The sequence below is a fragment of the Phacochoerus africanus genome, chromosome 2 (assembly GCF_016906955.1).
Source record: "Phacochoerus africanus isolate WHEZ1 chromosome 2, ROS_Pafr_v1, whole genome shotgun sequence".
In the NCBI taxonomy this organism is placed as follows: domain Eukaryota; kingdom Metazoa; phylum Chordata; class Mammalia; order Artiodactyla; family Suidae; genus Phacochoerus; species Phacochoerus africanus.
In genome coordinates this window covers 147,617,158-147,639,446 of record NC_062545.1, presented here as the reverse complement: position 1 = coordinate 147,639,446, position 22,289 = coordinate 147,617,158, and the positions used below count along the sequence as shown (strand labels likewise).

The following is a 22,289-nucleotide window of genomic DNA, read 5'->3' as shown; positions in this document are numbered from 1 at the left end:
AAGAGGTTAGAAGACATCTGGGGTAAGCCACATGAAAGAACTCAGCAGCAAACTCTGAGCACCAGCAAAACAGAAGACAGGAGAGGAGAAGCAGTGTTAGTTTTAAGCCAGCCTGGCTGGGATGTGATCACAACTCAGCTCCCAAGGTAGTGCTCAACCAAGCAGCATACCTTCCCAATCTTCCTGTGATCCCGGGTCTTGGCTTCCTCCTGGAGCTTCTGCCAGTCTGTCATCATCTGGTCATCAGGAAAGGAAATCCCGTAGACCCTCTGCAGGGTTTCCATTTCAGGATTGTCCTCCCAGTATGTTGAGGCATTCTAAACATACCAAACACTTGGTTGCAAATAAAACTTCTCCAAAGTATGTACAGTTGGTTCATACAAGGGACCTGGGCTCCTCTGCATTTTGATATCAGCAGGGTGTCCTGGAGCCAGTGCCCTACAGATACCAAAGGACAACTGGACACAATTTTCTACCCTAACATCAACACGGCTTACTTAAAGATGATTTTTTGTAGTGTTAGAAAGAATCTTCAGTGGTTCCTAACTAAACCTTCCCAACCCAAATCACACCATCCCTCACTAAATCATGTAGTCAGTCTGCTGTGGATTCTAGGAATGAAAAGTGAGAAAGCAAGCGTGGACATTAGGGAAGGCTAGCAACCAAGTGCATCAGCAAGGAGAGGGCAGCAGAGGAAGAGGTGTGGAATGTAGAGGCCGGCCTTGCTGACCCTTGGCTGATGGTAACAAAGTGCCATCATAACCCCTCATCCTCCTGTGAGAAGACCAAGGCCTGGGAAAGATAGGACTGTAAGGTAGTGCCGGGCCTCTTCACCCCAGAGCATATTTTCTGCATCACCGGAAATCACCACTCTACCCTTTTTTCTTCTCTTCCTACAATACATTATTCTCACATGCAGATAAATGCTCATATGCATTAGGGCAATTCCAGAAAACAATGGCACGCAGAACCGGATCTTGGATTAGATGAAAAAAGAAATGCACTGTAACACAGTAAGGTCAAATGATAAACAATTAAAGGCTACGCATAATGTTTTAATTATCAAACTTCTAAAAAGTTATATTATTTTTTAAAGTCCATATAAAAATCAAATAAGATTCAGGTATTTTTAAACGGCATGGTGCTCAGATCATAAAAAGATATTACTGAACTACCATCTTATCTAGTTCACCTTAAATTTGCTATATTAAGGAAAAAACATCAATCCTTACCTTGAAAATCTTTATGGCTTTAGTTTTTCCAGTGTGTCTTACATGGGGTCCTTTGCAAAGGTCAACCAGTGGACCGCATCTGTAACGAAATATTTAAAACATGCCCAGGCACAGTTATAGCTTTTTTGGCTATTCATTTTTAGAAACCCTATTCTATGTTTTGGGGCAATGTTTAATTCAGGAACAATGTAAACTAATTTAAATTATTTTTAATTCAGGGTGCAGGAAAGAAGCAATTAATCTAGTCTCAGATCCCAGCCTTCCTCCTTGGCTCAAATTCAAAAGCTACAGATTCTTTGGAAAGAAACTGTGCCGAGACACCACTTTTCATTGTCACATCCTAAGGCTCTGAAAAACCTTCACTGTCATAAAATCAAAAAGCCATTTCCCTGTTCTACACTAATTTTCAAAACCAAATTATATGAAATTTATTTTAAAAAATGCATTACCTTGAGATTTTACATTAAAAATAAACTTCACAAACCCACAGAACACACAACACCAGGAGTGAACCATAATATAAACTTTGGACTCTGGGTGATTCTGACATGTCAGTGTAAATGGACTCTAACTCCTGTCCCATCTGGTGGGGGTGCTGACCGTGGAGAAGGCTACACACGTATGGGGCAGGGATCTACAGGAACGACAGGAACTCTCTGTACCTTCCTCTCAGTTTGCTTTGACCCTAAAACTGCTCTAAAAAATAAAGTCTATTAAAAAATAAATACATAAACTTCAAGGTTTTGTTTGTTTGTTCTCAGGACCTCTTGTTTCAAGACAAAATCCCTAACTGTCTCTTGGTTTATTCAAACACACTGACTTACAATGCAAATCTCAGGCAGAAGTTTAGATCAGAGATGACACCACTATGAAAGGACATGGGGATGTAGTTTGCACCCATGATGAATAAGGGACTCACGTAGTTTGCACCCATGATGAATAAGGGACCACCTAACCCTAAAAAGCACAGACTCTTCTTCAGGTACAGAAACATTAACAGAGTTAAAACACTAGTAATGTAGGTCAGAGGAAAAGTGACTTAATATCAACAATTTAAGGAAAATTTAGTAAAGAAAGAAAATTGTTTCTTAACTATTCCAACCAGTTTTAAATATTTTTAAAGTTCATTGGTTAAAAAGTTAAAAATAATAATGACTACTGGAGTTCCCATTGAGGCTCAGTGGGTTAAGAACCCGACTAATATCCAAGAGGATGTGGGTCTGATCTCTGGCTTTGCTCAGTGGGTTAAAGATCTGGCATTGCCACAAGCTGTGGCGTAGATCCCAGATTTGGCTCAGATCCAGTGTTGCTATGGATGTGGCACAGGCCAGCAGCTGCAGCTCTGATTCAGTACCTAGCCTAGGAACTTTGATAAGCCACAAGTGCAGCCATAAAAAGCAAAAAAGCAAAAAAACAAACAAACAAAAAAGCAATGACTACATAAAGGGACTGGATTATTTACCAAAGTAGAATGAAGCTTTAAAAATAGAAATGTCATTTCTTTGAGGCTTTATGTATTGTTGTCTTTCAAAGAGGGAGGTTGCAAGTCAACTCTCAGAGAGATGGAAAAATGCCTGAGTAGCACAAATGATGTCGATAAGCTAATCTTTATTTATTTTTTTCTTAATTTTTTTGTTTTGTTTGTCTTTTTGCCATTTTCTTGGGCCCCTCTGGCGGCATATGGAGGTTCCCAGGCTAGGGGTCTAATCAGAGCTGCAGCTGCCAGCCTACACCACAGCCACAGCCACAGCAACGCGGGATCCAAGCCGTGTCTGCAACCTACAACACAGCTCACGGTAACACCGGATCTTTAACCCACTGAGCAAGGCCAGGGATCAAACCCGCAACCTCATGGATGCCAGTCAGATTCGTTTTCCCTGAGCCACAACGGGAACTCCTTTCTCCATTTATTTTTAAACTTAAAAATTGTTATGCTAATATTTATTTTTATCATAGGTAATAAATAATAAAATCTTATCAGGTCACTGGAGAGCAGCAAAAATAAGATAAGCATGGAAGTGTAAAATGGCTTTTATAAGAAATGATATTTTTAAAATGTTGTTTAAGAAGTGCACTGTGGTATAGTTACAGTCATCAAAACAGTATGGTCCTGGCACAGAAAGAGAAATATACATCACAGAACACGATATAAAGCCCAGAAATAAACCCATGAACCTTACAACAAAAGAAACAAGAATATACAATGGAGAAGACAGTCTCTTCAATAAGTGGTGCTGGGAAAACTGGACTACATGTAAAAGCATGAAATTAGAATATACTAACACCATACACAAAAATAAAGTCAAAATAGAGTAAAGACCTAAATATAAGACTAAATGCTATAAAACTCTTGGAAAATATAAACAGAACACTCTGTCACATAAACAGTAGCAGTATCATTTTGGATCCATCTCCTAGAACAATGAAAATGAAAACAAAAATTAACAGATGGGACCTAATTAAAAACTTAAAAGCTTTTGTGCAGCAAAGGAAACTATAAACAAAAACAAAAACACAACCTGCAGAATGGGAGAAAATCTTTGCAAATGAAGAGACCAACAAAGGATTACTCTCCAAAATATACAAACAGCTCATGCAGCTCAATATCAAAAAAACAACCCAATCAAAAAATGAGCAGAAGATCCAAATAGACATTTTTCCAAAGAAGACATACAGATGGCCAAAAAACACATGAAAAGATGCTCAAGGAGTTCCCCTTGTGGCTCACTGAGTTACGAACCTGACTAGTATCCATGAGGATGTGGGTTCGATCCCTGGCCTCACTCAGTAGGTTAAGCATCTGGTGCTGCAGTGAGCTGTGTTACAGGTCACAGATGCAGCTCCAATCCGTCCATGCTGTGGCTATAGTGTAGTCCAGCAGCTACAGCTCTGATTTGACCCCTAGCCTAGCCTGGGAACTTCCATATGCCATGGGTACCACCCTAAAAAAAAGACAGAAATAAATAAATAAATTAATTAATTAAAATAGAATTACCACATGATCTAGCAATCCCACTTTTGGGCATCTGGAGATCCAAAAAGATACAAGCACCCCAATGTTCACTGCAGCACTATTTACAACAGCCAAGACACAGAAACATCCTAAATGTCCATCAACAGAGGAATAGATAAAGAAGATGTGGTACATATATACAATGGAATATTACTCAGCTATAAAAAGAATGAAATAATGCATTTGCAGCAACATGTATGTACCTAGAGATTATCATACTAACTGAAGTAAATCAGATAAAGACAAATATATGATATCACTTGTATGAGAAATCTAATGAAAAAACTCATATAGATGGCCTTAGAATAGAGACAGATGAGCAGACTTTGAAAACGAATTTAGTTACCAAACAGAACAGGTTGGGGGAGGAATAGACTGGGGGTTTGGGATTGGCGTATGCACTACTGTGTATGGAATGGATGGTCAACCGGGACCTGCTATATAGCACACAGAACTGTCCAGTATTCTGTGATAATCTCTATGGAAAAAGAATCTGAAAAAGAATGGATTATGTATATGCATAACTGAATTACTTTGTTGTACAGCAGAAATTATCACCAATCAACTATACTTCAATACAACTTAAAAAAAAAAAAGCACTGTGCGCAGCTGTGCATAAGGGAGTTTGATCTTACTCATACATAGTACAATTAGGCCAGAGAGCCCTAAGAACTTGGCTGAGCAAAGGAAGTGCTCTGTGGAGAATGTTTGGGGTCATAATTTTACAGGGACCAGGTCTTCTCTAATGGGATCGTGAGGGTCACACACACAACCAAAGAACAGGACGGAACGTACAGGAATGGGCAAGAGGCAGCTGAAAAGTGGACGAATAAAAGGAGCCTGGAGCCTAATCTTCAGCCCAACTAAGTGTTTTTGGTGTTGCTCCCACTCGCCTCTGCTTCCCATCACATCTTTTCTCACTGTGAGTCCTGCTGAAGCATGGAGCGTGACGCTTTTAGATTCTAAGCAGCAGAAAGTAAGAAGCAGAGAATCACTGCCAAAGTAGCTCTCACTGCCCCTTAATAAGAATGTGGAAGAACGAACAAAATTTCTTTCTTTAACAGTCTCCCAAGGAGTTCCCATCATGGCTCAGTGGAAACGAATCTGACTAGTATCCAAGAGGACACAGGTTTAATCCCTGGCCTCGCTCAGGGGGTTAAGGATCTGGCATTGCTGTGGCTGTAGGCTGGCAGCTACAGCTGCGATTGGACCCCTAGCCTGGGAACCTCTGTATGCTGTGGGTGTGGCCCTAAAAAGACAACAACAACAACAAAAAACACCCCAAAAACAGTCCCCCAAAAGGTGAGGCCCTGGGCAAACACAGTCTCACCCACAGGGAGAAAGATGTTGTGACAGCTGACATCCAGAAAACAGATTTGGGGGTTTTTGTACCATCCTCATAAGCACAAATGAGAAAATAATAATTTCCCTTTGGTGATAACATTTCAGAGACCCTATCTAAAGTAGTATTCTATCAACTCCAAATTTTCAAACAGACCGCCCACCAAAGACAAACTGTTTTTTTGTTTTGTTTTGTTTTTTTGTCTTTTTTTTTTTGCTATTTCTTGGGCCGCTCTGGCGGCATATGGAGGTTCCCAGGCTAGGGGTCCAATCAGAGCTGTAGCCACCGGCCTACACCAGAGCCACAGCAACTCGGGATCTGAGCCGCGTCTGCAACCTACACCACAGCTCACAGCAACGCCAGATCCTTAACCCACTGAGCAAGAGCAGGGACCGAACCCGCAACCTCATGGTTCCTAGTCAGATTCGTTAACCACTGCGCCACGACGGGAACTCGCGACAAACTGTTATTAACGGCAAATGCCTTTAATTTATCACTGAGCAAGGTTTAAAATTCACACAAACATTACCTGTAAACCGTGGTAGTCGGCGTTTTAACCTTTTCATTCAGGATGCGGCATTTGAATTTATTGTACTACAAAGAAAAGCACGTTTACATATTAACACATAGAATGTTTAAGTAAGAGAAAATGTTTACTTTTTTTAACAAACATTGAATGGGCATCTAATATGTTCCAGGTGCTGAGATGGTGGAGATGCTAAGAGCTCACAGCCCAGAGCTGTGCTGTCCAGGACAGGAGCCCTCAGCCATTGCCACTGAGTATTCGAAATACAACTCATTTGAAACCATGTGCGCCATAAGTGCAAAACACACTGGATTTCAGAGGCATGATGTGGGAAAAAAAAAAGGATATAAAATAGCTCAGTAATCATTTTTATGTTTGCTACATGTTGAAGCAATATTTCCAATTTACTGGGTTAAATAAAATGTTACAAAAATTAACTTCGCCTCTCTTTTACTTTTAAACTCCGGCTACCAGAAAATTTAAGATTATATAGGTGGCTCAGATTTGTATTTTGCTCACTGGACAGTATGTTCTAAAAGATTCCAATTTTAACTACATGAAATAAATAAAATCTTGAGGGTATAACTACCTTTTTAACTTGTGTGAAAATTAAAACAAAGTTTACAGAGTTAAGAACATGACCGGTATCCATAAGGATGCAGATTCAATTCCTGGCCTTGCTCAATGGATTAAGGGTCTGGCATTACTGAAAGCTGAGATGTAGGTGGCGGATATGGCTTGGATCTGGCCTTGCTGTGGCTGTGTGCTGTGGTTGGTGGCTATGGCTCCAATTCAACCCCTAGCCCAGGAAATTCCCTCTGCCATAGGTGCGGCCCTAAAAAGATTTAAAAAAAAAGGAGGAAGCAGGGGAGAAAAGAAAGGGGAGTTTCCATCACGGTTCAGCAGAAATGTTTCCGACTAGGAACCATGAGGTTGAGGGTTTGATCCCTTGACCCACACTCAGTAGGTCAAGGATCTGGCATTGCTGTGAGCTGTGGTGTAGGTTGCAGATGCGTATCAGATCCTGCACTGCCATGCCTCTGGCATAGGTGGGCAGCTACAGCTCTGATTAGACCCCTGGCCTGGGAAACTCCATATGCCACGGGTGAAGCCCTAAAAAAGCAAAAAACAAACAAAAAAAAGGAAGGAAGAAAAGAATAAATCGCGTTGTCAAGAATGTGGAGAATTGGAACCCTTGTGCACTGCTGGTGGGAATGTAAAATGATACAATCACTGTGGCAAACAGTACAGCAGCGGCTCAAAAAATAACAGAATTTCCATATAATTCAGCAATTCCACTTTTGGGTATAAACTCAAAATACCTGAAAGCAGGGACTTGAACAGATATTTGTACACCCATGTTCATAGAAATATTTTTCTTAATAGTAATGCCATGGAACCATACACTTAAAAATGATTAAAATGGTAAATTTTATATTTTGGATAGTTTCCTACACACGGAAAAAGGGCACCTGCAATCTTTACCAAGCCCAAATCTACTTTTCTTTTTTTTTGTCTTTTTGTCCTTTTTAGGGCTGCATCCATGGCATATGAAGGTTCCTAGGCTAGGGGTCTAATCAGAGCTGTAGCTGTTGGCCTACGCCAGAGCCACAGCAACTCCAGATCTGAGCCATGTCTTCGACCTACACCACAGCTCATGGCAACACCAGATCCCTAACCCACTGAGCGAGGCCAGGGATTGAACCTGCAACCTCATGGTTACTAGTTGGATTCATTTCCGCTGTGCCATGACAGGAACTCCAAAATCTACTTTTCAATTCAAGCCCACAAAACTAATGACATTGTGCTTTCAAATTACATACTTTCTCTGATATTTGTGATTTTAAAAATAATATTAAGTATATATTTAAGTATATTGTTTAGGAGTTCCCTTTGTGGCTCAGCAGAAACAAATCCAACTAGGAACCATGAGATTTTGGGTTTGAACCCTGGCCTCAATCAGTGGGTTAAGGATCTGGTGTTGCCATGAGCTATGGTATAAGTTGCAGACATGGCTAGGATCTAATGTTGCTGTGGCTGTGGTACAGGCCAGCAGCCGTAGCTCTGACTGTACCCCTAGCCTGGGAACCTCCATATATAAAAAGCAAAAAAAAAAAAAAGTACACTGTTTAAAACAATATAAACAGAAAGCTGAAGTTTTATACAGGTTACTCTAGGCTAAAATCTAACAGAAAACCCTAAAGAAAAGAGGAAAAAACAGAATTTTAAATGGCATTATAAATATTGTTAAATTCAATAGCCAGAACATTAACAACACTCAGAATTATTCATATTTATAAAAAACACATATGAAAACTATTCACCTAGTCCTTCACCTGCCTATGTCTCCACTAAAATTTTCTAGCAAATGTTTGGAACAATTTGGTGATCAACAGTCAGTCGTTTGTTTTAAAATAGAAGTTGTCAGAGTTCCCGTTGTGGCTCAGTGGTTAATGAATCTGACTAGGAACCATAAAGTTGCAGGTTTGATCCCTGGCCTTACTCAGTGGGTTGAGGATCTGGTGTTGCCATGAGCTGTGGTGTAGGTTGCAGATGCAGCTCGGATCCCGCGCTGCTGTGGCTCTGGCGTAGGCTGGCGGCTACAGCTCTGATTTGGCCCCTAGCCTGGGAACCTCCATATGCCGAGGGAGCGGCCCAAGAAATGGCAAAAAAGACAAAAAAAAATTTTTTTTAATAAAAAAATAAAATAGAAGTTGTCTATGTTAATTATTTTTCACATTCCTGGCATGAAATCACCTTAAACATGTCCAGAAGGACCTCCTTGCTGACTTCTAACCTTTCGAAAGGCTGCTGTTCTTTTATGATGGCCTCACACGTGCTCTGCAGGGCTGGCAGCTCCGTGCTAGACACGGCCCTGTGGAGAAAGGCATTGAGAGCTAGCTCAGATTGTTCAGACACGATGCACACTCTTTCTGTGGACCTTTGTCCTGTGGCCTCTGTCACTGACTGATTGGCTCAGGAACACCCTGACCTGTATTCACACTCAGATCTGACCTGCACCCTGTGTCAGCAGGTGTCAGCAGGGCAGCAAGACCTGCCCTGGGTTCTTTGAGCAACCCCAGCTGGACTGCAAGCTCCTCTGGAGCCTGACCTTCCGAGCAGTCTTCCTCATCCTTTACAGATTGAGCATCTCCATCTAAAAGCGTTGTGTGGAGCATTCACCATGGCCCTGCTCTAGACTGTGAGATCCAGGCCGAAGGAAGCTCTGAGCATGAGTGCAGGTCAGGGTGTTCCTGAGGGCAGCCACCTCTGCTGGGCATCCCCTGGTTTCTCTCAGGAGCTCCCTGGTCTGAGCTCATGGCCCTCCAGCCACAGTGGCCTCCCAGCCATCCCTCAAACAAGCCACACATACCCCCACAGCAGGGCTATCCCGCAGAGGCCTGGGACATTCTTCCCCCAAATGCCTATAAATACCCCAATAGCCTTAGGGCTCACTCTCTCCCTCCAGGCTCCTCCCTGCTTCAAGGTCATTTAGCTCTCAGCTGACCACCTGCCTGCATGGCCCACACCTCCTCTTCCCAGAGCTCATCACCTCCAGAAAGTAGATGGCTGTGTGTTTGTTTACAACTGTCTTTCCCCAACCAGACTGCTAACTCCATGAGAACAGGCTGATTTGTCCACTGCAGAGCCTAGGGCACACAGGAGGAGGAATGACTGGAATAGGCTGAGGAATGAAACTGGACAGACTGAGGGCAGGAGCTGCAGAGCACTGGACGCCCAGGTAGGGAGGTCTATTAGGCAGCATGGAGGTGACCAAAAATTGCAAAATGTACCACAGGCTTTTGGGCAGGAGACACTATAAGTCTATGTTAAAGCAGAAGCAGAGAGAATGTGGGGAGTAAGGGGGAAGATTGAAGAGATAAAACTGGCAGTACTGGATGGAATGACTGGGTGGTGGGCATGGGAGGACCCTCAGGTTTCACTTTTGACAGCTAGTGGTGTTAAGAGTTACGAAAAATATGGAAAAGGATCGGGGCTGGGGCCAGGCCTGTTGCTCATGGTTTCCAGCACACATCTATCGAATGTGAGGCCTCTGTCCACCATCCGCTCTGGTCTCATCCATGGGAGACATCTGGCCAAAGTGGATGGGCACCCTCAACTATCACAATACAGAGCTGGGCTTATTGCTCTCCAGGGATTAGCCTACAACTCTGGTCTGAATTAGCATTTCACTCTAGCAAGTCTCAGATAAGATAAATAGAGTATCACGTCCTTCAGAAGAAAAAAAGGAAACTGTTTGAGAAGTTACCCTTGAATCTAAACTCATACAAAATCAAAATTTTCAAAAATAGTTACCCAGTCTATAATCACATTCTGTAATATATGTTCACTAAACCACTAAGTAACCATTATAAAACAGTGACCTGTAAACACGTGCACTCAGAGGTGTTACCTGTCTTCAGTGAACATGTCACAGTAAAACCCCTTGTCAGTGGGCGTGCCGCAGCAAAGGTGGCCTCCGAAGTGGAGCTCCATGGCTTCCCCGAGCACGTGGGCACTGGAGTGCCAGTACACCTGCGGGGCAGGACAGAGGCCACTGGGCAGCAACAACAGGTCTTGGAAAATTATCATGCAGACAATATGAGTAAGAAAGTAGAGACAGCTTAAAGGGATAAACACCAAAAACAAGGCCACATCCACTTGAACAGAAAAGCTTTGAGGACCACTTACAAGGGCATGTTTTCCGAGCCCTCCCTGGAATTCCACCAAGGTGTCTGCTTGGTTCTAACTCACCACTGCTGCTCTGAATCAGCCCTGAAGCCCCAGCTCCTAAATCATTTCCTCCCTCCCAACCCCTCCGGCACAGAGCCAGATGCAGAGGCCACTGTGGCTGCTCGTGACATCACTCCTGTTATTAACGACTCATGTTAACTTATATTTAATGTGCTAAATAGCATGCGAATGTGGAGGTGTGAAAGATGACGCAGGAAGATGAAAGGGTCGCTGAGGACTACCTGCTGGTTGCCTGGGTCCCCTGGGCAGGGTGTACATGAGTTAATTCACTGCAGCCACAGGCCAGTCATTAGCTCTACAACTTCAGAAAGGTGATTTGGTTTTGAACTACCAAGGAATCAGCAGTTTATGGATACAGTGAAACTAACCAGTCACCAAATAAACATAGATGCCAAAGGAACAAGATAAACAAGGCCTCTGGCAGCACTCTCCCTAATTCAATAGGAAGCAGATTACGTTCAGAAAGCTGTCTGAGATGGTATATCGGGGTACAAGCAGTCAGCGGATGGAGCAGGCTCTGTGCAATCTCCACTGCCTTCATCACACCAGAGGGTCAGTTCCTGGGGCAGAGGCCTTCTGCTCTGGATGGTACAGGATGGCAGGCTAACTGCCAATATCAGCCTGAGTCCACACATCAGTCCACACCTGGATACTGGATGGGCCAAACACAGTGTTCACAGTAACAGGAAAATAAAACCCAGCAGCAACAAAAAAGTCTTTGTTACTAAAAGAAGCATCAAGATCTTGTAAAAGTTACTTAACTCTTCTGAGCTGTGGTTGCCTCATCTGTAAAATGGGATTAACACAGTATCTATGTGATAAGGTAACTGCGGACTCAGGAAGATAAAGGACATAAGGGTCCTGGGCTAGTGCCTGGCACATAACAACTACTCAGGAAATGTTTACTACTGTTAACATTTTCATAAACAACCACAAGTGTTTTGGAAGCCCTACAACGGGATGCCAGGCACCACGCTATTGGGGTTGGCAGCGGGGTGTACTGACTAGGCACTCTGGGAAGATTTTCCACTCTAATGAGTACATTTTCTCCTTCATGATGTCCCTGACCACCAGGGAAAGAACTCCAAAGATGCCAAAGCCTCCATGAAACACTCAGTTTGGTAGTTCCCCCATCCCCACCACCCACATATCCGACAGATTGAAAGAGTTCAGCAGCCAACTGTTAAAGAACCATGTCTGCAGGGAACCCAGAGCTAGCCTGTGTAGGAAAGTGACCCGGTTTCTGGCAGGATTCTGGCCCTTAGGAGAGAGTTGAAACTAACTGCCAAGCCAACTATCACCACTGCTCTTATGTGACCTTCTCCAGAGACTGGTACCATCTGAAAGCACTGAGTTGCTTCTTTTCCTGTTTACTAACACCCCCCGCAACTAGAGGTGAACTCTCTGAAGCCAGAGCCTCTGCACCCCATACGGTCTGGTACATTCCTCCAATGCCTTAGATACCGATCTTAGATCTTAAATACTGAGGAAATAAATAAATGTTTACAAGCTCCAGGATAACATCTGGAATGAAGTCAGGTGACAGCTGTCAGGGTTTGATGTTAAGTGAATACATACAAGCTATTTATTTTGTTTAAAAACTGCTCTTTCTCGGTTACTTTTAAATATGGTGTTAATGCTATATTTATTAAATAATATGCACACTGTAAACCTTAGAAGGCCACAAAACTCAACATTCTTGATTTCAATATGTGGTTTTGTACATAATGTAATTTACAACATAAATACCCAAAGTGTGGTTGGTTCTATTTTTGGTGGGGGGGCCATGCCTGTGGTATATGGAAGTTCCCAGGCCAAGGATCAACTATGAATGACCGGCAGTAACAACATGGGATCCTCAACCCCCTGAGCCACCAGGGAACTCTGGTTAGTTGCTTTTTAAATACTTACAGCTTGGGCTTCCTCGTTATCAAAGGTAAGCAGCTCCAGTGTGGAATCTCCTTCCAATGGACGGTCCAAGTCCCATAATTCACCATTGACTTTGGCGATAACTGCGCTTTCTGCCAGTTCCTGACTAGTGAGAAAAAAGATAACTTATCACAGGGAGTTAACTTATCACAGGTTACAATGATTAAAACAAAACATGAAAATAATTTCCAGGGTTTGTTTCTTTTTAAAGTGGATAGAAAGTACAAATGTACAAAGAAGACAGAATTTTTACAAATTTTTGTAACATTTAAGTATAAAAGTGATATTATACATTCATTATAAAAACTCAGAAAACAGAGAATGCACACGAATAAAATAAAAATCACATACATCTTACTTCCCAGAGATAACCACTCATAGCATTTTGGTACATGTCTTTCCAGTCTTTTCTATATCTGCTCCTCCTTCACACACACACACACATACACGCACACCTTTTTAAAAAAACAAAAACCAAAGTTGCCAACATAATTTTAAAGCCTGCTTCTTCATAGCCATGCCATCAGAGAGCCTCCCAAAAGAATGTGGAAGGATCACACTGGTGCCAGAAGCCTTCTGCACATTAGGTCACTAGGTGTTTTGCCATTGAGGAGTGTACAGCACAGACATTCACACACAGGCGGCTTTGTTCTTGGTGACTGTATTCTGGGAATAAACCCTCAGATGTAAAACTGTTAGGTCAAAGAGTATGTGCCTTTGAAGCATTACCGATGAATATTGTCTGAAGGTACTATTTTCATGCACCATGAAAGATTTTTTAAATCTTTGCCAGTGTGATATTAGAAATGATTGTTTTAACTTGATTTATTCAATTACAATTTTAATAAGTGTTTGCTGGTCAGTTTACTTTTATGAACTGTCTATGTCCTTTGCCTATTTTCTGCTGAGGTATTGATCCTTTTGTGTGTGTGCATCTGCCTTTTCATTAACATTCATTGTTGTTTGAAAATTACTGACAAAAATAACATGATAAGAGACCTGGAAAGCACAGAGAAAAAAAAAATCACCCTCAATCCCATCACTCAGAAATTACTGTTAACATTTGCTGTATGTCTTTTCATTTTTTTTGATAAATATATACAACAATATAAAAATTTCAATAGGATCATTCTGTTTAAGTTATTTGGTAACCATATTTTAAACTTAACAATAAATCACGACATTTTCCCCAACAGTAGACAGACCAGTGAAATACTCTAGAAGTTGCAAAAGAACAGAGATTTGCTTAATGAACCCACCATTGCTGGGCATTTGGGTTATTTCTTTGTGGGTTTTGATTTTCCTTATTTTGGCAATGACAAACAATATCTCAATAAACTTTTTTTTTTTTTGTCTTTTTAGGACTTCACCTGCAGCATATAGAGGTTCACAGGCTAGGGGTCTAATCAGAGCTGTTGCTGCCTCCCTATGCCACAGCCACAGCCACAGCCACAGCAACGCCAGATCCAAGCCGCATCTACGACCTACACCACAGCTCATGGCATCGCCGGATCCTTAACCCACCGAGTGAGGCCAGGGATCGAACCCGAAACCTCATGGTTCCTAGTCGGATTCGTTTCTGCTGTCACACAATGGGAACTCCTGCAATGAATATTCTTAGTTCCCCATCATTTTCTCAGAAAAAATTCTAGCAGTAAAACTGCTGGGTCAAGGGATATGTACTTTTCATTACTTTAATTGGACTGCATTGCCAAATTTTCCTACAGGAGAGGGTCCAAGAATACCTTCCTCTGTGTTCTCTTGCTAGGGAGTACAGAACTGTGTCACCTTTGCAAACGTTTTCCTTGGTATTTCTGTGAGTCACCTGAGCATGTGGTAAAGAGCACACACATGTGGTAAAGAGCACACACATCAGGCCCATTTGGGCTGAAATACTAGAATATTTACTCAGCTTTTCTAAGCCTCCATCTCATCAGTAAATTGAGAATTATAAGGCCTTCCTCATATGATTATTCTAAAAATTAAATGTGTCCTCATGATAAGAACAATGTTCAATATTGTTATCAATGAAGCAGAAGTTTCCTTTCATCTTTGGTAGACATGACAGATTGCTAATGGCATCTCAAGTCCACTCTTCCTTCCTCTACACTCAGTGTCCAGCCATCCTCACGGCAGGGTGTGGCCACTTGAGTAAGTTGGCAGCAATGGGTAGAAACAGAAGTGGTGTGCAGCAGTCTGGATTTCAGCCTTAAGATGACACAGGGCACCTGTCCATCCCCTCCCAGCCCTCTGCAGATAGAACATGCACATTCTATGACCTTTGAGCCGTAGAGAAATGGGAACACCATAGCAGACCACCCAGAAGCCAGGTGGAAGGAATTTAGGTCCCCAAATAAGCATACAGAGAAGTGCTGCCTGCCACCCTGGACTCCACACCCCCAGAATGCTATCAGGGGGACTTTGGCCATATTTAAGCCACTGAGTCCTCCGTGGTCTGTTGCAGCAGCTTAGCCTATGTCTTAACTAACATAGAAATAAGGACCTAGGAGTGAGTAACAAAACAAAGCCTGAGGCACTGGTTTAGCAAACAGCCTGTGTGTTATAAAAAAAGAGATACTAAGATGTGGAATGCCTAGAACCCTTGTTATAGCATAACAACATAGCTCATAAAACTTGCAGGCAAACTAATGCGCTCCCAATGCCTGTAGCACATGAGCAAACAGTTATAAAAAGGCAGAATGTTGGGGTGCACTGGATAACTCTTGTGGCTTTCAGGAAAATACTTCAAGAACAAGATAAGCTTAGGGGACTTGTCCAGCTTGCAAGCAGAGATGGCAGGGACAGGGCTTTGCCAAGGGAGGTGATCTCTGCCTGTGGCCTGCAATCCAAATTGAGAATTCAGACATGTGAGGCTGTGCAAGATGGGAGAAACAAACTTTTGTCCCAAACAGCAGGAGGAACAGGCACTGACAGTCCTTCTCAAAGGCCACACCGAGACAGACGACATGAGCCAGTCCAACACCTAGAATTGAATAAGGGTGCCGCCCTCCCACAGCCTATGGTTTTGTCTGATCTCAGTCCATTAATCTGAGGGAGAGAGGAACAAGCCAAGTGCAAAAGCCAGGGAATAAAAGGCTGAGAAGTGTCTATCTAGAAGGAATCTTTAAGTAAGACTTCTTTCATGTGGAAATGATTAGAAGCTTCTGGTTAGAAGCCCACAAAGTTAACTGCTTGAAGAATTGTTCTGCCAAACAAATGATAAGCCCAGCTCACAAACACCTGCAACTGATCCTTACAGAAGCCCTGAGCCCCAGCGTGTGTACCAGCAGGGTCTGAATTCAGCAAACCACGAAGCCTCCACAAAGAAGAACTGCCTGAGCTTCAGATGTGGCAAATGAGAGTGAGGCACAATGATAGACCTTGTAAATCACAAAATTGGAGCCTAAAGAGGACTGTGGACAACAGAGATGCTCCAGGGAACAAAGGGTGGCCAGACAGGCTGACCCAAGCACCACCCGCAGCCAGGCTGCTAGCAGGATCTGACAGCTTCTGAACATCACTGTCTGCCCATTGCTCCTCCTCTTTTTTCCTGAATGACACTCTGTGATTATCTGTGTTTATTTCTCCATTGCATATATGCGTGGCGTGGGCAGCCACTTCTCTTGGTTTACTTGCTGCTACAGTACAAGCAGCCAGCTGGATGGGGCTGTTCTGTGCTTCACTCAGATGTCAGTAGAAGGTTTTTCTACTTCGCAGGCCTGGAGCTGTGTCACTTGGGGAGGGAGGGAGTGTGAAGAATGATGAAAGGCGGGTGCTCCATCTGGATGTCGGAGAGGCATGCTGCCCCCTAAACCATCCTTCCTCTCTTCCTTGGTGAGAATGATGAGGCTGGACATGGACATGCAGCTAGCCAGCAGGAGCTGTTTCCATTCACTTGCAGCTTGGTGTGGCCATGTGACTAAGTGTTGCAGGGGAATTAAAGTGTGCCACTGTGGGGTCTTGTTCTCAAAGCACTCTGGTTCTTCAGCTGCTCTGCCCCCTGCCTGCAGGTGGATCCATGGGACCTAGCTTCCATTCCTAGAAATGGACAAACCCTACCTAAGGGACAGCACATCAACAAGACAGGAGGAATTGGGGTTCATAAATGACTGCCAGGCCACCATTAGACTGTTAGGAGAGAATGCTATTTAAGTCACTGCCTCTGAGAGGATCTTTCTTGCAGCAGTGTAGTCACAAGCCCCTGGGGGACTCCTAAAAAGAAATTACTAATCTATTCAGGAGATATGGGATGGGGCCCAAGAATCTGCTTTTCCATCAAGTTCCCAAGGGGGTGCTAATGCTGCTGGTTTGGGGACCACATTCTGAGCACTACTCTTCACTGAAATATGAGTGTCCTTTGCCCATTTTTTTCTACTAGGGCATTTTCTTAGGACAAATGGCTATGGTAGAGAATGACTAGGTCCCAGGGTTGGGGTTCATATACTACAGAAAAAGACTACATCTCTGCATCCCCACTCCTGCAGTGCCATTTCCCCCAAATACTATCAATATTAACTAGTATTCATAAATCTTTGACAGATCAATAGATAATACACTTTAATTTTTCTAAGATTATCTTCTCTCAAGTTTTCATCTTTTTCCTATTTGAAAAACACTTAAACAGCAATGATTTGTTTAATATGGTACTTTTTTTTTCCAACATCTACCATTTTCCTTTTTGTGTCTTTTTTACACATAGTCATTTTTCCTGAGTGTTTTTTAACACTCCATCTTTTCCTTAGTGATTTATACCCTAGGTCTTATACTTGGGAAGTCCTACATTCCCCCAGAGCAGGAATAATCATCTATGCAATCAATTCTCAGGAAACCAAGGGAACAGGCAGTATAATTAAATAAAACTATTATTTTTTAACTTTATTTTTATATCTAGATACTTTGCTGGACACTTACTTTTTCTAATAGTTTTTCAGTTAACACTCTTCTCCAACTCTTTTTAAGAGTTTCTTCCTTGTATAATTGTTCTTTTTCCAACTTCCCAAATTGAATTCTTAGTCTGTTTCTTTTTATTTTTTCTTATCAATAGTAAAAAGGCTTCAACACTGCAAATCTTTTTTTTTTTAATATATATTTTTAGGGTCACACCCACAGCACACGGAGGTTCCCAGGCTAGGGATCAAATTGGATTTGTAGCCGCTGGCCTACGCCACCACCACAGCAATGCCAGATCCAAGCTGCGTCTTTGACCTATACCACAGCTCATGGCAATGCCGGATCCTTAACCCAATGAGCAGGCTAGGGATTGAACCTGTGTCCTCAGGGATACTAGTCAGATTTGTTTCTGCTTAGCCAAGACAGACACTCCTACAAATCTGTTTCTAATCACCACTTCAGATGTATCCTATAGATTCTGAAATGTACTCTCGTCATTAAAAGTATTTTCTTCTCTTTTCCTTTTTTGGCTATACCCACCCAGGACATCTGGAAGTTCCCAGGCTAGGGGTCCAATCAGAACTTCAGCTGCTGGCCTACACCACAGTGACAGCAAGGCCAGATCCAAACCACGTTTGTGACCTACATCACAGTTCACGGCAACTTCGGATCCTTAACCCATCGAGTGAGGCCAGAGATAGAACCCACATCCTTATGGATACTAGCAGGATTCTTAACCCACTGAGCCACAATGGGAACTCTGGAATACTTCTTTTTATTCCTAAGAATACTTGTTCTCATTTCCTTTCACCTGAGTATTTTGAAGTTTTCTAATTTCCTAGTTTTGTTTTGTCTTGTTGCCATCTAATATTTACTGAGTTCCACAACTAGTTTCGTTTTACCCACAGAATGCTGTGTGTTTCTGCGATTTATTAAACTTCTAAGGAACCAAAAGCACAACCACAGGTACCAAGAGATAAGGCAAGGTCTGTGTCTGCAGCGCAAAGACTGCGGAGTAGCCATAAAGCCTACTCAGAGTGTCATCATTCAGACACATATAATCTTAATTTTTGCCTATTTGATCAAAAACTGAGAAAGACATGTTAAAATCTACCACTCTTGAGTTTCTGTAATTTTGTGTTTCTTGCTTGATTCTACATTATATAACTCATGAAGGTGCATGCAAAGTCATTGTGGATTATACCACTCTATTTTAAAAATAAGCCTCAGATTCCCATTCAATGCTTTCAGCCCTGAATTCTGCCATCTGACGGCAGTAGTACGACCACTGCTTTCTTCTCATCAGGTTTGTCTGATCTAGCTTTGCTCAGTCTTTAGTTTTGGACAATTTTACTTTTTAGACACTCCTCTATGGCATTAAACTTGAGGGTGGTTTTAAACTGCTACCCCTGGAAATGCATATTGCTAACTGTATAAGAGCATGTTCTATAATCAAATAACCCTGTTTCCCAAACTTAGACACATCTTTTCAGGGCAGGACAGCTCAGAATGTAATATGCCAACGTGCAAACTGACTCTCCATGAGGAAACAAACTTATTTTTGCCTCAAAGCCCATTTTCCCCCCAGCACATCTATTTATCTCTCCTGGAAAGCGCAGGAACAGACTGGGAGGGGCCTTTAGGGTTTATGACATAAGACGAAAAAAAAAAAAAAAATAGAATCTTAACCACAGTTTTCAAAGGACAGCTGAGGACTTCAATTGTTGAAAAAGTTTGCTTTTTCAATAATAAGTTTATTTACATGGCAGTTTTGCACTATAGCTTCCACAGAATTTTATTTAATACCAGGAATTAACATTAGTCAAAACAACATAATTTCACTGAGGTATCTGATTTCTACGAAGGTCAAAGTACTCATTTCAGGGCTGATTATAGCTCTAACATATACATCTTCAATCTATAATTAATAAGCCTTTTGTACATTTCTAGAAATGCTTTAATTTTCAGAGTATCTCTAATATACAGTATTTCATTTAATCTTTACAGCCTCTTAAAGTAAATGATGAAAGTATTATTATTTCCACTTAAAATATAAGAAAACAGGTTTGGAAAGCTTTGGGAACCTGCCCACACTGGTTCAAAGACCCACCCACGGTATTTTACTGGTAGAACAATGACTTGGAATCAAGTCCAACAAAAGACCTGTAAAATCTCATGGAAATACCCTGTTGGTGAAGCAAGTCGATGTAATGCTGCCTGTCAAGCAAAATACATTTTGTTCTACCATATAGTTGGATCTTTAAAGAGGGAGACTGTGTTCTAATATTCAGTTACTTATTAAATGGCCACTTTAGAAGCCAAGAGGGAAAAAATTAATTACTTTTAATTCATTCAACTAAGAAAAAAGTATATTAGCGGTTCCTAAGAACACACTTTCACCAAGCTCTGGCACAATACTTAATACTGATTATCTGCTCCAAACTATGGTTTACCTAATTTCAGCAGCCACTTGGTAAGGTGTTGTTTTCCAAACTTCTCCTTCCACTGTTTTCCCATCAGCCACTCTTACTGTGATCACATTGCTTGTATTCCCCTTTTTTTCATAAATGGCAAGTAAGAGTTGATGATCTTTCTTCAATATTTCAAAAAGCTTCAATCTTTCCTTCACAAAATTTGGTTGATTCTTCACCTGAAAACCATTAGGATACAGTAAGGTTAATGCACACAGCCTACTTTTTTCTAACTGCTCAGCTCTAGATAAACTCTGCAGGCCAAGGTCATTTCTAGCACCAGCCCCCATTACTCTGCTTTCACTCTCACCTCTGGAGGCTTACAAAATTTTAAACACACTATGCGGCCCAAGTCATAATTTAATTATGTTTTCAATTAAAATTCCTGGGCAATTGACTACATAAGTGTATTTAAATTATAGGTAGGATTTTATATTTGTCCACAGCAATGGCTTACCTTATTGTCAGGCTCACTTTCCTTCTTTTCTGTGTCTTTTTCTTGGCTTTGACTAGAAGGAGGCTGAGAAATAAAGGTAAATAATGAACAACTCATACCAGTGACAACAAAGAGCAACACACCTGAAGCCTGAGGAAGGAAAGGGCCAGCAGGCCAGCAGGCAGCAAGTGTCCCATGTTTAGAGGCTCAAAGCTGGGGCTCCTGACCGTCACCTACAACCTTCAATAGGTAAGTTGTTTTCTGGGGTTCAGTCCTTCCTCCATGTACTCTTTCACACATTCTTGCTAAGTACACTTAATATGTTTTGCTTTTTGAAGTTTTCCCCCCTAAATTTTAAACAAATTATGTCCCTGGAAGAATGGCTGCATTGCTGCCTCCAAAGACTTTAAATGCACATTTTCATGTCGATGTCGCCAGTGTACCATAGTTTCTTGCTAGAGACTGAAGAACACCCACAGTCTAAGAAAGGCTTCAGGGCTTAGAAATTATGTTACAGTAAGATAATGTGTCCTTAATTGAATCAAAACATTAAAATACACTATTAAATAACAATGTTACATACACAAACCTCAAGACAGAGCACCAGAAGGAAACACAATAAAACACCCCAAAGCACCCACTGTGAATAGTTCAGAACCAGCCATTCATCAGAAGGAAGGGAAGGTTAACTTATGCAGCTGTTGGTCTTCCTAGCCAAAGAAGAATAAACACTGCAGCATTTTCTTCAATGAAAGGAAAATGCTATTTCTGCTACTGAAGAAAAAGTGTGTCAGGCAATTTACTGGAAGAGCTGAGACATTCTAGCTTTAGGTCAGCCGGGCGTTGGCTGGAAACGCAGCACCCCGGAGTGTCCAGCCTGTCGCGGGTTCCCCAGCTCAAGCAGGGGCGAGGGGCAGGGCTGGGGAGGGGCAGGCACCGGGCAGGAGGCCACCCGCCGCGCCCCCGCAGGTGGCGCCCGCGCGGTACCTTCGCGCCCGCGGCCGCGCGCCTGGCCTCCTCCCGCGCGGGGCTCTCCTGCCGCGCCCGGTGGCTCAGCTCCTCCGCGAGGCATAGTCGCAAGTGGTACAGGCGATGGCGCAGCTCGCGGTTCTCGGCCCGTAGCTGCGCCACCTCGCGCGTGAGGCACGGCCCCTCGGCCTGGCACCGGTCGGGCGCATTCAGCTGCTCATCCCTCAGGCGGTGGACCTCCGCCCACAGCCAGCGGATGTCCTCCTCCTGCCGCTCCAGGCGCGACGCCACGGCCTCCGCCGCCAGGGCCTCGGCCGCCATGGCACCTGCCTCGCTTCCCGCAGGCACCGAGGAGGGTGAAGCCACGATAGGGCGCACTGCGGGGACGCGGCGGGATTGAGGCTATATAAACCGAGGAGGGGGCGGGAGAGGAGAAGGGTGGGGCGGGGCCCGGCTCCGTACGCTGCAGAGGCGGGGCTATGGGGAGTTGGGGGCGGGGTGATGGGAAGGGCGGGGCCAGTTCTGTGCTTTGCAAGGGGGTACTATAGAAACAGTAGGGAGCAGAGGGACAAGAAGGGCGGGGGCTGCGCTGTGCACTGTAGGAGCGGGGCTTTGGGAACAGTTAAGAGGTGGCCTGCTTTGGGGTTAGGGGCTACCTGCTGTGAGCAGAGTGGCCTGAAGAGTGGCATGCACCCTGAATAGGCTCACGGTGCCTTCAGAGTTACC

At 43.0% G+C, this 22,289-nt stretch overlaps 1 protein-coding gene across 1 annotated transcript in view; it reads right to left on the bottom strand.

Moving 5' to 3' along the window:
* TARS3 (threonyl-tRNA synthetase 3) overlaps window positions 1–21,976 on the bottom strand; it is a 54,346-nt gene extending 32,370 nt beyond the window's left edge. The window contains exons 1-9 of the mRNA XM_047766892.1: window positions 21,582–21,976; window positions 20,616–20,678; window positions 20,141–20,337; window positions 12,780–12,903; window positions 10,528–10,649; window positions 8,871–8,988; window positions 6,117–6,181; window positions 1,233–1,311; window positions 171–317 (exon numbers count right to left, since the gene is read on the bottom strand). Of these exons, the coding sequence (XP_047622848.1) occupies window positions 171–317; window positions 1,233–1,311; window positions 6,117–6,181; window positions 8,871–8,988; window positions 10,528–10,649; window positions 12,780–12,903; window positions 20,141–20,337; window positions 20,616–20,678; window positions 21,582–21,884 (1,218 nt within the window). The 5' untranslated portion in view covers window positions 21,885–21,976. The remainder of the gene's footprint in view (window positions 1–170; window positions 318–1,232; window positions 1,312–6,116; window positions 6,182–8,870; window positions 8,989–10,527; window positions 10,650–12,779; window positions 12,904–20,140; window positions 20,338–20,615; window positions 20,679–21,581) is intronic.
* Between the last annotated feature and the right edge of the window lie 313 nt (window positions 21,977–22,289).